General features: G+C 46.2%; 1 protein-coding gene across 3 annotated transcripts in view; it reads right to left on the bottom strand.

The window, feature by feature from the left end:
* CRAMP1 (cramped chromatin regulator homolog 1) overlaps window positions 1–15249 on the bottom strand; it is a 55881-nt gene that overhangs the window by 39859 nt on the left and 773 nt on the right. Inside the window, exons 1-4 of one of the 3 annotated variants that reach the window (XM_071571113.1) lie at window positions 13821–13873; window positions 13022–13365; window positions 2786–2979; window positions 421–574 (exon numbers count right to left, since the gene is read on the bottom strand). In XM_071571113.1, the coding sequence (XP_071427214.1) occupies window positions 421–574; window positions 2786–2979; window positions 13022–13365; window positions 13821–13855 (727 nt within the window). In that variant the 5' untranslated portion in view covers window positions 13856–13873. Of the gene's footprint in view, window positions 1–420; window positions 575–2785; window positions 2980–13021; window positions 13366–13820; window positions 13874–15249 lie in introns of those variants that run through there. The other 2 variants (XM_071571114.1, XM_071571115.1) reach the window with 2 other exon arrangements.

The raw sequence follows: 15249 nt of genomic DNA, 5'->3' as shown, positions 1-15249 counted from the left end.
GAACCACAGAATCACAGACTGTTAAAGGTTGGAAGGGACCTCAAAGATCATCTAGTTCCAACCCTCCTGCCATGGAAGGACAGCTTCCAGTAGACCAGGTTGCTCAAGACCTTGTCCAACCTGGTCATGAACACTCCAGGGGCTGGGGCATCCACAACCTCCCTGGGCAACCTGTTCCAGTGTCTCACCACCCTCACAGTAAAGAATTCTTCCTAATATCTAACCTAAATTAGAGGAAGGTGTCCCTGCCCACGGCAGGGCGTGACCTTTGAGGTCCTTCTGGCCCAAACCATCCTGTGGTTCTGTGATTCCATGTCCACAGACATGCATTTATTTCTCACCTCCACCACTCCAACCCTCCATGCTGGTCCCACAAGGCAGGCAGGACTCCCAGCCCAAGCCCCAGAGGTGCACACTAACCATTATCAAAGTCAATGTACTTGGAGATCTTGTGCCAGGTGCGGTAGTAGAAGTGCCGGACCTGCTCCTTGTTCTTCACCATGCTGGCTGGTTTGCCTTTCTTCTTGTACTTCAGGGCAATGTTGGTCTGGATGGCCTCAAAGTCCTTCCCATGCTGCAGAATAAACCACATTGAAACACTCAGACACAAACTCTGATCTCACTGTAAGTCAACTCAAATAACGTGAGGCAGTTTTTGGGTATCGGAACTCAACAGGGAGAGAATGACAAAGGTTTCATTTGGTTTATATAAAATGCATTATAAATGCCAAAGTAATTACTTTCAAATTTAACAGTTTCAAAATGAAACCAGTAATATGCAAGTTAAAAACACCCAAACCACCCAACTTTGCTCACAAATGTGCTAAGCAGCAGAACTGAAAACACTGATTTTCCCTCTGAGCTTTCTTTACTCTCCTCTGCATTCCCCTCACCATTTCTGACTCAAGTGAATGAAAAACCTGTTATATTTACCAGCTCCACTTTTATTTACACTACATTTCATGTTATGGTTACAGGGAGTGCAAAATTTGAGTTCCAAGAGATTTGATTTTAGTTGCACTATCATTTAACTCCTGCTATCACAAAAGTTTTGTATTCAAAATAGGTTGGAACTGATTTACACATAAAGTGTGAAAATCTCTTCTGAAAGGCAGTGCCACAAAATAAATGAAGTGTGGGACCAAACAAACTGAGTCCCACATCCAACTTAGAGCAAATTTTAAACATTTCCCTCAGTTTTAAAAAAAAAAATTGGGAAGTGACTTAAAACCTCCACGATTCCCAGGAATATTACTGCAAGTTGGAGGAGTTCAAGAAAGAAAACAGTGTTTAAGTGTTGATTTTATCCACAAAATATATACATGTGAACCACGCCTATGAAAAAAAATTCAAAATTATGCACATGTGCTAAGAAAACTCCCCACTCCTGCATTTGTTTTTACCTTTTTTATGCACTCATAACAGAAATAATCTTAAAATCTCTTGAAATAACCACAGGAACAGGACTAGCAGGAATCCATCACAGACATCATGAGAGGCAGAAGGGAAGCTGATGGAAGTTTTCCCTGTCTCTCAGCCCTAGGACTGAACTGGCTCTAACCTTTTCATGGGCAAAGATTAAACACAATCCTTACTAGAACAGAACAGCCTCTTCTTTGGTATTACTACAGAACAAGTGTGCTGCTTTTGGAAGCTGAGATGGGGACATTATTTATTTATGCCTAATTTAAAACAAAACCATAATTCAGAAACAACTGAAATTATTACAAACTTTCATGAATAAAAGTCAGAAATATTTCCTGTGTATTAAAGAAAAACAGCAACAAACTTGACACTTCTGCAATGTGGCTTTGAGTGGCAGCTGGTTCACAGCGCCCTGGATGGACACACAAGGGCTCATGTGGTCCCTTCTGCTCCTGCCAACCTCACCTGAGCCAACCTTCATAGCATCACAGAATGGATTGGGTTGGGAAAGACCTCTGAGATCATCAAGTCCAACCCTTGGGCCAACTCCAGTCCCTTTACCAGATCATGGCACTCAGTGCCACGGCCAAGCTCAGCTGAAAAACCTCCAGGGATGGGGAATCCACCCCCTCTCTGGGCAGCCCATTCCAATCCCTGAGCACTCTCTCTGCAAAGAAGTTTTTCTGCTCTCCAACTTCAATTTCCCCTGGCAGAACTTGAGCCCATCGTGCCCCCTTGTCCTATTGCTGAGTGCCTGGGAGAAGAGACCAACCCCCACCTGGCCAGAACTTCCCTTCAGGCACTTCCAGACAGTGCTGAGGTCACCTCTGAGCCTCCTCTTCTCCAGGCTAAACACCCCCAGCTCCCTCAGCCTCTCCCCACAGCACTTGTGCTCCAGGCCCTTCTCCAGCCTCGCTGCTCTTCTCTTCTCAGTTGGGTTGGAAGAGACCTCTGAGATCATCAAGTCCAAACCTTGATCCGACCCCACTGTGATCACTCTGGCACTCCGTGCCCTGGGCTGGTGATCACAGTGGGGTCGGATCAAGACATGGTGGATTCTCTATCCCTGCAGGTGTTAAGAGGACACTCAGTGCCACATCCAGTCCCTTCTCCAGCCTCGTTGCTCTTCTTTGGCCTTGCTCCAGCCCCTCAAGATCTTTCCTGAACTGAGGGGCCCAGAACTGAACACAACACTCGAGGTGTGGCCTCCCCAAGGCAGAGTCCAGGGGAAGGGTCACTGCCCTGGGCCTGCTGGCCACGGTAGTTTGGGTCCAGGCCAGGATCCCATTGGCCTTCACTAGGAATGTCCAGAATATCCAGCCCAAAGCCACCTAAGTTTGTTATTTGCTTTTACATGTACCTCATACAGCCCCTCAAAGAAGGTGTTCTTGTCCTCTGTGCTCCACGACTCCCACTGCCGACGGACCTTCTTGCCTTCCTCCTTCTCTCCAGCTGAGGAGCTCAGGTTCCTCCCTGCTGCCTTGGAATTCCCAGCAGGGTTGCTGGGAGCAATTCCTGAGGTGCCACCAGCTGCAGTCCCTCCATTATCTGCTGCTGCAAAACACCGTGACCAGAGTGAGTATTAAACCAACAGGAGGATGCACGGATTGAGTTATGGGAGGAACTCAGAATTTTCTCTTCTTCCACCACTTGCATCTACATCAGGTTTGTTTTCAAGATATCTCACCTGAAATACACCAAGCAAGTAACAAAGTTTGGTTTATAGAAACTAAATCTCAAAGGGCAAAAAACAAGGGGAAGGTTTTGATGGCTTAATTTTGTAACAGAGAGAAGCAGGAACACAGCACAGTGAGCCCTCCCAGATAAGCTCCAACGTCACATCCTTGACTTCAGTCTTGATCCCACTGCCCCTGGAATAACTGTGGGAAGGAAGGACTGAGAGGTGTTGACTCATCACTCAACAATGGATCAGCACCTCCACAACCTGATCCACAGGGTGTGGTACTCAGAGCACCATCTCTGACACAGCCCACCTGGATAACTCCAGGGATCCCAAGGGATGGCAGGTCCCAACCCCTTCTCCTTCCCCAAATCCTGCTGTGGATTCAGAAAGAGGCACAGAATGTAACCTTGGTTGTCCCTTTGTCAGTTATGGATCAGAAAAGAAATGTGAAGACTGGAAACACTAAAACCAGAATAATTCCAGATGGAACTGAGAGAATTTGCTCTTCACTCAAGTAGAGGACTGGGAAGAAAATGGGATGGAAAAGCCACAAACCAAAAACCCCCTGCTTGGTTTGACACTGTAATAATTATCAGTGTTAATCCAAAAACCAGGGACACCTCCCAAAAATGCACTCAGTTTTGCCATAAAAATGTAACAATTCCCAATATATTTATTTCCAAAATAAATTACCTTCAATTTTATTAAGAAATATTATTTGACTGCCCTTATCAACACAGGCATGTACTTAATACAACACAAGTCTTTTGACACACACCATTCATTGCTCATTATAAAGAATGTTCATACACCTTCCATTTCTCCAGTTCCTGCCCTTTAGGTATTTTATGTATTTATGTATTTAATCTCAGCATATATTGGCTTGCCTTAGTTTATTTGCTTATACATCCAGCTTGTACAGCACAACAGTCCCAACCAGTTCCCCAACCTTTTATACAGATCAGCACAATTCTCTCTCTCATATTTAGGCTCCCAAAGTTATCTTTTCAAATTCAATTACATAAAGCAGATTTTTTACCTGACAAAGCCAGTATTTGATACATCTACATAAATATCTACCTTGCTCAAGAACCTGGATATCCCACTTTGATAATCCTAATAATATTTCTAAAAAAGAGTATCAGAAGAATCAGCTGTCACAGGCTCCCTGTGCTTTAGAGATTTGGAAGACTTGGATGTAAATCTTAACAATTCAGTTCCAATTTGAAAGTAATTCCTTTGGGTGACAAAACTGTATTTCTCCAAATCCTAAAGAATCTGGTTTGTTTAAGTAACAGAGAACATTTGAACCAAGCCTGGAAGAGAGCAAGATGTGCAAAATTACGAGTTCTTTCCTGCACACAATAAATATTTACTGGATATAAAATCTGCTGTTGTGACCATTTTGAGGTTAAAGTTTCTTTTATTTCTAGGGATGACTATTTGACTCTTTTGAAGAGAATTCCTGGCACCACAGGGAAGCATGTAAGACAAGACATGAAAAACCATTAGACATCTGGAAGAAAATGCACTTAAAGCAGCTTCTCAAATAAACAGCTTCTCTGCTTCCTAAAGACTTCATCAGCTGCTGATACAATAATTGAAAGTAAAGCCATTTAATTCTGGCACTGTGGAAGTAAATTCCTTAAGAAAAGGAAACCACAGGAAAAAACTGAGCACTTTAACAGATGGCTGAGAAGAAAATCAACTCAGACCCAGAGTGGACACTTCTTTATTCTGCAAATGTGAGATTGGAATATCATGGTAAAGAAATACAGATCTTTGGTCAAGAAGGGGGAATTCAGACACACCAATCCCCAAACTGTCTCCCATCTGCTGTTTTACCAGTGCCCAGCACAAAAGATGTTCTTTATCAGCATTCCAGTGTCACCTTCTGATCACAGACCTCCAACTTCCCAGAAACCCTTCAGAGGAACAACCAAGGCAGGATTTGGGGGTGTCATTTGTTTGTTTGGGGTTTTTTTGTGGTTTGGGTTATTTTTTAAATACTTACTCAAGCAAGTAAAATCCTAAGTCTGCCTAAAGATCAGATCTTACCAAGGATTTTGTAAAGATTGCTCAGTACACTTGGTACACATGAAGTTCACATTATTAAAAGGCATCAGTGAGGACTTCATGGTCTTATTAGAATGTAAAGGTCAGTACATTTCCTTTCACATTTTAGTTGTAGGTAAAAGATGGACTGAAGAGTTCTACTGAGGACAAGTTGAGGGCTCCAGTGATTCAACTTCTGCACAGGTCATGGAGCTCATAATTCACCATTTGTTCCTTTATGTTCTACAAGACCAACTGTAGTCCTGGGAAGTTCATCAGAATCTTTTTTGTTTTATACACAAATAAATTACCATCCAGACAATTGTACAGAGCATTGTGTGAAGATCTAAAAATTCAAATATCCTGTAACTGCTACAGAGATGTCATAAGCAATTTAACTCTTCCAGTAACACAGGGGTTTGTTCTATCACTCCTCTGCATAAACTATTCCTGTGCATGGTAATATTTGTCATTGGGTTATCCCAGCCCACCCTGGAGCATCCTGAATGGCCATGGAATGCACCATATTCCAAAACATGGTATTATAAACCAATTCGGGGCAGAAGGCAAGAGTAAAAATAGTCAGACATCATTAAATTACCCCCCATAAATTCATTATTTCCATCTTACTGTATGAGATTCTCGTTACACACAGAACCACTAATGAGCTTTCATCCCCTCACTAATGATTGATGATTCTGTGATTAATTCCCAACAATAGACAATTTAAAACTTCAGCAATGCATTAAAACAAGAAGGTCCCCTGAGGCCAACCATGCCATTACTGCTGCAGAATGCTGGGGAGGAGGGGGCTCATCCCAGCAACCTGCTCAGGTGCTTGTTCTATGGAAAATCATTTCTAAAACAAGGAGAACACTGCAGACAAAACAAAGACAAGCTGGACATTCCCCACTGCCCACTCATGCTGCATCCCCCAGCCCCTGGCCTGGACACCCACCCCATCACAGCCAGGCCAACTCCTTCCCTTTGCTCCAGGAGCAGCAGAGCACCTGCAGACAAGGCAGACATTTGGATGTGTCAGTTCTCAGCATTTCCCCTCAGCTTTCAATCCAGTTTGCAAAAACATCATGTTTTTATAGTGGGTATTTGAGTTGTAACCCCCAACAAAATCAGGGATCAGAACACCAATGTTTCAGGGAAACTTAATCATTGCTTTTATCCAGCCTTCCCTACCCATCTGTGTGCCCCATTATTAGAAATTAATTTGTCTATGACTGGCACAACATCATCTCAAACTACATTCCTGAGGAAAAAGCTGCCTCTGTAGTTCTAAGCAAAATATAAACACTTGCAAAAAATTATATAAAGGCATTGAGAGACTGCAGTTTAAGAGTCTGATACAAAGATGACAAACAGTGGAACATGCATGAATCAAATAATTGAGACTCTGATAGCATCAGGATCTTATCGTGGCCACAGCCACAAGTTCTTCCTTCCAGGCTCTTTGTAGCATCTCAGTGTTTGCTTTTCAGTCTCCCACTGGCAGCTCTTACAGGCCTGTTAATTCATGTTTCTGTGACAGATTCCACACACACAGAAGCTGGAATTCCCAGAGTTAGTGCCCTCTACACTCCTGTAGCCCAACACAGGCTGGTTCTCTCCCTGGTGTTCCACAGGTTTAGCTCACAACATCTCAACTTCCTCAGGAGTCACAAGGTGGAACATCCATCAGGAAATGCTTTTATAAAGGAGACAATGTGTTCACACTCTTCCAGGCCACAGTCTTAGGACAAACTCACTCCTCAAAGTGCAGGATGCAAATGCCAACCTGCACCATGCCAGGAAGTTTCCTTCAGAAACCCCTTTCTTCTTGCTTGGGTTCTACAGGAGCCAACAGCAAGGCTAAATTACACAAGGTCACCTTCAAACAGGCTTTCAGTGAAGATTGCCATTGAGGAGGCCACACCAAGAAACAGCTTCCAGAGAGTGTTTTATCATCACAAACCTGTATTAGAGCTCAGCACTCTTATGGCTGTACAGAAAACAAGAAATCCAGAGCAACAGAGCCGGGTGAGGTGCCGTGATCTGCCCTTAGCAGGAGCTTCCAATGCAATCCTGCTGTTCTGCAACCCTCCATGGGCACTCACTCCTCACTGTAATGAAAATGACATCAAAGACAAACATACAAACTGTCTTTCTGATCGCTGGTGAACAAGCCCCATGTCTAGCCATGTTTCTTTCTAACAGCAGATATTACATTGTGTCCTGCAGTGAAGAAATGAATCAGGTGGTGGCACAGAAAGTGCTGCAGGAATTTCAGTGCAGCCTCAACCCATGCAAGGACAGCCCAGCAGAGCTGCAGGCTGGAGCCAACCTGCTTTTGTCTCCAACAACTGTAGCTAAGAAGAAAATACAGATGAGAGAGGGAGAGAGACTGACACATTCCCTGCAAGTCAACACTTCATTTTCAGTGTTAGCTTTATAACTGGAAAGGGAGTTTGTACCCTGTGTGCCTCCACAGGGCACAGCAGGGACTCCTGACATGGGCAAGTCCAGGACAGCCAAGGGCTATGGCAGAGAGTGTTCCAAAGTTTGAAATGCAGAATCACAGAATATTCTGGGGTGGAGGGGACCCACAATCACAAAATCATAGAATGGATTGGGTTGGAAAAGACCTCTGAGATCATCGAGTCCAACCCTTGGGCCAACTCCAGTCCCTTTACCAGATCATGGCACTCAGTGCCACGGCCAAGCTCAGTTGAAAAACCTCCAGGGATGGGGAATCCACCCCCTCTCTGGGCAGTCCATTCCAATGCCTGAGCACTCTCTCTGCAAAGAATTTCTTTCTCATCTCCAACTTCAATTTGCCCTGGCAGAGCTTGAGCCCATCGTGCCCCCTTGTCCTATTGCTGAGTGCCTGGGAGAAGAGACCAACCCCCACCTGGCCAGAACTTCCCTTCAGGCAGTTCCAGACAGTGCTGAGGTCACCTCTGAGCCTCCTCTTCTCCAGGCTGAACACCCCCAGCTCCCTCAGCCTCTCCCCACAGCACTTGTGCTCCAGTCCCTTCTCCAGCCTCGTTGCTCTTCTCTGGACTTCAGTGAGTGTCCCACAGAGGGATTGAAGGTACCACCTTGATGTTTTTGGCACTCACCAGCAGAGCTCAGCTCAGGGTCAGCAGGTACCTGTCCTACAAGGATACAGGTAGCCTGCCTTCCCCTAACTTTTATTAATTAGAAATTAGCACAACCAGAGGTAGTTGAATGTGTTTAATACATACATAGTGTCAGTTACCAACAGGAGCCTGTAACCAAACTACACTGAAGGCTTTCTTCTCACCGATGGGATACGTTTAACACACAATGTATCAGAGACAGCACTGTCTGAGCTAACCCTGCAGAGCTGTAAAAGGGAAACACAGTTCATTATACATCTGGTTACTTCCCCCTCTCCAGTATTCTCTTGCTCTTCCATTAGAAAAGATCCATAAGGCCCAGCATGGAGCTCCCTCCAAACCCCGTGGCCGTGCAGGTACCTGTCAGGGCTCAGGACCTGCTGCACAGGGCATGGGCACATCCTCTGCCTGTGGTGTGGGATGAGACATGGCAGAGCCAGTCCTGCAGGTCCTGAGCCACTTCCAAAGGGAGGGAGGGAGGGAAAACTGAGTTAAATGGGAGGGCAAAGCAGGACTGAAAGCATGTCAGGATAGGATGGAAGTAGAGAAACCAAGTGCAAACAAAATAGAATCACAGAATCGACTGGGTTGGAAAAGACCTCCCAGATCATCAAGTCCAACCCTTGGTCCAACTCCAGGCCCTTTACCAGATCATGGCACTCAGTGCCACGGCCAAGCTCAGTTGAAAAACCTCCAGGGATGGGGAATCCACCCCCTCTCTGGGCAGCCCATTCCAATGCCTGAGCACTCTCTCTGCAAAGAAGTTTTTTCTGATGGACAGAATTAAAGAAAATGTTAGAACAAGGAACTGTCCTGATAGCCTTTGAACAGTGATTCATGTCCTAGAGAAGTAATGCTGGAGGAATGACATCTCAGATGAAGACTACAACACATTCTGCAGAGTGTGAACTCAGGAAGATGCAGTAAAACACATTTCAAGTACATACACCAGGTGTTTTGGTACCTACATCCTCTCCACAGGAGAAGGTTGTCGTTGATTTAACCACATGCTATAGGGACATGCAACTGGGATATGCTGAGACCAGACTGCTTTCTAGCAACTTCTGTGCCATGCCAAAAGACAGAACATTTTAATTCAACTAATCCTTTCACCTGAATAATTCTTTTTTCAAAAAAAAGATGATTATTATTAATGAAAATACTTTTGCAAATACTTTTTGGAGCAGTTTTAGGAATCAATCCAGAGCAACAGTATGAGAGGAATCTTTAAGCTTCAGCTCATCACCATCAGGCCAGCCCTCCTGACTTCCTTCTGCATTCAGAGAAGGGATAAAAACATGGAAAAGGGAATACTCAAGATACATCTGGAGCACATGATGGCCATGTATTCTCACTGTGGCTTTCAGCAGTGTGGTCACAACACACACGTGTGTTCCATCCACGCTGCCCTCATGGAAAGAGCCCCCAAACACATCTTAACACCTGTGCCCAGCAGGGATGGAAGAAACAATCCCTCAGCAATCCCTCTTTTCCAGCAACCTTAACTTCCTCTGCATCTTCTCCCCCAGTGAACCTCCCTGTGCTGGAACTCTCACAACAAACCATCTCCACCTCACCAGTCCTTCAAGTTCCTCCTACAGTTTCATGCAAGTTACTTGAAGACTCTCCTTCAAACCTTCCTACTTCAAAAGGTGTGCACCAGTTGAGGTGTAGGCTGCAAACTGGAAACTACACTAAAACTATGATCAACAGTTGAAAATAGTATCATAATCATTTAAAAAACACCCCAGAGATTTAGATATTTGTGCAGGAAATTTGATAAACCTTCCCACAGTTCCAAATGGATTGGCTGTTGGAGTCAAACAGTTTCCAAACTTTTATTTTACTGTACTACTTTCTATGTAATTTTTGCCCAATCAAAAGTACACCTCAGTACACAAAAGGCAAGAGACAGGACCCAAAGGTGCAATTAAAGAGTATGTCAGGACAATGTGACAATTAGGAACATGTTTATATACTCTGCTAGGCAGAATTCAAGAATTACTGTGAGCAATCTTCCCTGAACCACAGTCTGATAAAGGTGAAAAGGCAGCAGCTGCTGAGTGGGCAAACCCCTTCTACAGTTTGCTGTCAAGTTGATCAACAATTTGTCTGCTGCAATTAAGGATCCTCAAAGCACAAATGCCAAAAGTAAAAAGAAATTCACGACACATAGAAAAAAGTACTATTTTCAAACCTCTTGTGAAGACACGATGAGGACAAGCCAATGCCTGCTAAGCAGCCACAGTTTCTAAGAAATGGAGCACAAATCAGACAAATCACTTTTCACTGACAAAACAGAGTTTGACAGAGTTTTCTCTGCCAAATCAGAGAGTTTTCACTTTAGAATACACAGGTTCTAGAAGTAGAATCACTTCCCTAAGGTTGTAAGTGTTACACAGCATTACTGAATGACAACAGAAACAAGTTTTGGGTCCACAGGACCAAGGGAAGTGGGGTCTGGTCACTCCCTCTGACCACTGTCAGAGTTCCCTGTGCAGCCACCACCTTGACTGTGAAAAATGGAAATGGAGAAACTTCTGAGCTGAATCAAAGCACGTGTGTCCCAGCTTTTTACCATTTTTATATTTACAGAGAGAGGAGAAAGTTGACGGGACAATGAAAGAAAAGATTCAGGTCCAATCTTTATTAGGAATCTCCACCCTTCCATTTGTTGCCTATCCCAAGCTGGCTCTGTGAGACACTTCCCTCAAAGCAGAGCACTGTGAATTTTGATCACAAGGCATTCCACAGAGGGGAATTCAGACAAGCCTGGAAAACCTCTCATTATGCATCTCTGAACATAAAGAACTCAAATTAGAGAGGATCTCACTCCGTGGCTTTGTTTTCCAAAATCTGACAGTTCTAATCTCAACCATATCAGAGAAATCCATCAATCAGACACATCCACACCAAACCTGGCCAGGCTGAGCTTGTAATTCAAAAAGTGAAAAGCACAATCCCACCACCAGCTGTCACTCCTGATGATTCAAGAAGTTCCCCCAGACCTGACAAAATAGCCAGGTACAGCAATTACAAGCACTATCTATGACTGATTACTGAAATATCTTCTGTTCTGGAGGTAGTTTGATTAAGACTGTTTTGGAGTCTCAATTGCAAAAATGAATGAAATTTCTTTCTCTTTTGTGTTGAAACACCTGGTTAAAAATCGTTCTGCTGCTCTAAAATTAGCACTGAGTGTTCATGCACAAATGAATATCCACTTGCACAAAGACACAGGTATTTGTTCACACAGGTTTGCACTTCCCAAGCAATGGAATCATTTCAAATGGATTTATTCAATTTGTCAATCATGGACAAGATGCATTTCAAAGAAACACCTCCTTGCATCTAATACTATTTACAACCCTGGAAATAATTATCTGTAGCTAAACACTCCTGGGTATTCCATCTGTTTGTTTATTTGGTTTCATGCAACTGGGAGAAAAATTACATGGGCCTTTCTTGTTCTGTCCTCCAACACCACACTGAGACCTTTCACTGAACATTCAGGAGATTAAAGAGGAATTACTAAGGTATTCAAAAATACTTTAGTCAATTATACAAACTGTCAAGCAAGTGAGTTCCAGAATTTTTCTGTGATATGACAATAACTGAAATATCCCACTTTGCACTGGTTTATTACTGCAACACAAAACTCTCCTAATTGGAGTGTTTACTTAATGCCCAGCACGGGCACACCCTGTGATGGACCAGAGGGAGGAACCTCCAAGCCATATTTATGCTACATGGAGCTATAACCTGATTCAGCAGACAAGAGCAAACATCATTATTTCAAATGTTCCAGGAGTTTCAGCATTTCAATTTCTTCAATGTGAAGAAATCTTTGAGTGCTTTTTTTTCCTCAAAAATTAACAGAAAGTAACACTTGAGGGCTTTTGCACAAGGTATCCAAAATTAGGCCCAAGTACAGCTGAATGCAGAGCTAAGATGTCATCCAGTCACTGCTGAGCAGGCACAATGGCACCAAATACTCAAATATCCCTGTTGCCTTCCAGCCACTCAAAAACAGCTCTGAAAAAAATCAAATTCTGGTCTCCAATGCTGAAGTGAAAAAGCAGGTTGTGTGTATGTCTGCACCTACAGACATTCAGATGTACACAGAACAATCTTCACAAAACCTCAAATTACATTGAAATGCCCAGACTGTTCTGAAACAGAAACGCAGGACTCTCAAAATCTCAGAAACAAATATGGCATCTTATGTATTTCATAGCTGTTTCCAAATAGTTATTTGCACCATGGAAATAACTGGGGGAAATCACCAGTGTCTTGTGTGTTGTTTTTTCCCCCTTTGCTAACTAACCCAGTGAAAATTTTGTTATTATCCACGAAGAGAATTCAGAGTGCAGACACCTGATTACACAGCCAGCTAGAGTCTGATTTCCTAATCAAAATACAGGCATCTCCTAAAACTTGAGAGAGATGAAATGCAGAAATTAAAGATTTGCTTCAATAATGGGGAATTCTTCCTTGCCCACACACACATCCAGACCCCAGTTATAGAACTGCAGAGAGAACAGTGGGCAGCAGAGAACCTGAAGCCTTGGGACACAAAGAAGATTTCAGGCCCCCAAACACCTTCCCCAACTCAAACAAAAGATGGCATCTGCAGAAGGAGAATGACAACCCCAGCCCCACAGGTGCCTCCCCTGCTTGCACCCCCTTGCCCGAGTGTTTTTAGGGTGCCAAAACACGGTACCTTTGCCTTTTCCAGCAGTGCTGCTGCCAACCGAGGAGGATGCCTGGCAATCCTTCTTCAGCCTCTTGCTCTGGGGTCTGACGCTGGACCTGAGGAAATGATGCTGGTCCTGGCTGTGGGAGGGCTGCAGGCTGGCGGGGGCCAGGCTGGGGGTCGCTGGGGGGCTGCTGGTGCTGCTGCTGTTGAGGATCTTCTCCTCTTTCTTTGTGCTGCTGCTGCCTGGAGCTGCCTCTCCTCCTCCTCCTGCCCCTTCTTCTTCCAGGGACTCCTCATCTCCTCCTGCTCTCTTGCCCAGCTTTTTCACCCCCTCCTCGCCGCTGCTGTCCCCCAGTTTCACTGTCATCCTGCGGGGCCGGGGGGAGAGAAGAGCGGGGAGCGGGCGGTCAGGCCGGGGAGCCCCCCGGGGCGGCGGAGAAACCCCTGGGCTGAGAGGGGACAACTTTAGCTGCAGAAATTCCTCTCAACATGGCCGCCGTTGTTTGTTACTAAATCCCCTTTCGTTTGCTGTCCCGACCCAACAACCTGTGCCGCGGGCGGGCGGGGGACAGGCCGGGCTCGCCGCCCCCCAGGGGGGCCCGGACGGCGGCGGGACCCCCCGGCACCCCCCGGGCCGGCCCGGAGCGCTCGGGGCCGCCTCGGCCGCGGAACGGCCCGGCCAAACTCGGGCGTGCGGCAGCGCTGGCAGCGCCGGGGCAGCGGCAGCGCCGGGGCCGAGGGAGCCGGTCCCGCATCCCGCATCCCGCATCCCCCCCCGCCCGCAGCCCCCGGCCCGGCCCGGCCCGGCCCGTGCGGGGCTCACCGCGGGGCCCGGCCCAACGCGGGGGGGCCATCCATGCTCCGGGATGCGGCGGCTTCTCCTCCTCCTCCTCCGTGTGCGTGTGTGTGTGTGTGTGTGTGTGTGTCTGGGGCCGGGACTGGCCGAGGTTCCCGCTCCCCTCCGCCCCCAGCCCGCACCTCCCCGCGGGGCAGCCCCGGCCCCTTCGCCCCCGCCCGCCCGGGGTGGCACCGGCCCGGCCACCACCGGCTGCCCCGCCGCCTCCGCGGGGGCACAGCTCATCACACCCCATTCATTGCATTCTTTTTTCTCAAACTCCCCAGGCACCTGCGGCGGCTCCGCACCCTCTCCTGGCCCCGCCGTGCCCAGGCAGGGCACAGCCGAACCCTCGTGTGCCAGCGGAGCATCCCTGGGCTCCCCAAGGCTTCTCCCAGCTCCCATCCCGGCCCTGGCACCGGGACCAGCTGCTGGGATGGGATCCCCACTGACTTCCAAACCCGCCTCAATTCTAAAGTTTTCTTCAAGCACTTGGAACAAAATGCCAGATAGGCACACAAACTTAAGGCATGAAACCACGTTATCTGTTCAAACCCAACAACTGTTTGGGGGTTACTTAAATAGAGTAAAAATATTACTGACACCACACCTAACAAAAGACAACTTCCAAGAAAGAACCACTTACAGCACCCAGCAAGGAGCAGCAGTTGGGATGCAGCTGCCCTGTCACCATGGCAGGAGCCACCAGCCAACTTCCATCAAGGGAAAAGATAAAAACCAACAGGAGATGAAAATTCTGAATATCACAAATATTAGAATGACTGTGGGTTAAGCTGACCCACCAGGATACCCAGGTTCAAAATAAAGAAGATGCATCAGTCTGACATGGTGTACAAACTGGTGAGGTTACTCTTGGTGGGTTGTATTCCTACTATTAAAATGAGACTTTTCAGCTAAACCACTGGACTTACCAACCCAGAATCGTGTTGGGCAACGTTCCTCTCTTTGCAAACGCTCAATAAACTGATCTGAACTGTGGATCTAAACTCATACTGAAACTTGGTTATTTATTCACCTGACAGCTCCCTAATCCCAGACTGGCTCTCGATACACCAAAACCTGCAGTGCTTCCACTTATTTTGTGGATAGAAATCTTTCAGTTCTGAGTCTGTGCTCAAAAACTTCATGTTAGCAAGGCTTAAATAATCTCACCCTCGGTTTTATTACTGCAAATTAAACGATACACCCCCTGGCACGTCCCAAGGATCAGCTGGGGGACACCAAAGACGCTGCGTGGCTTGGGGACACTTCCTTACAGCACCAGAGCAGCAAATCCCGGGATCTGCCGGGCTTGGGAACTGCTGCTTCTTCCAGCGCCCCGGCAGTGCTCTGTGCCCGGTTCTCCCGTTCCAGCTGCCTTCTCCTTTCGTTTCCACCACGTTCCTGCCTTTCCTTT

Source organism: Pithys albifrons, chromosome 16 (assembly GCF_047495875.1).
Source record: "Pithys albifrons albifrons isolate INPA30051 chromosome 16, PitAlb_v1, whole genome shotgun sequence".
NCBI lineage: Eukaryota > Metazoa > Chordata > Aves > Passeriformes > Thamnophilidae > Pithys > Pithys albifrons.
This window is presented reverse-complemented; position numbering and strand designations above follow the sequence as displayed.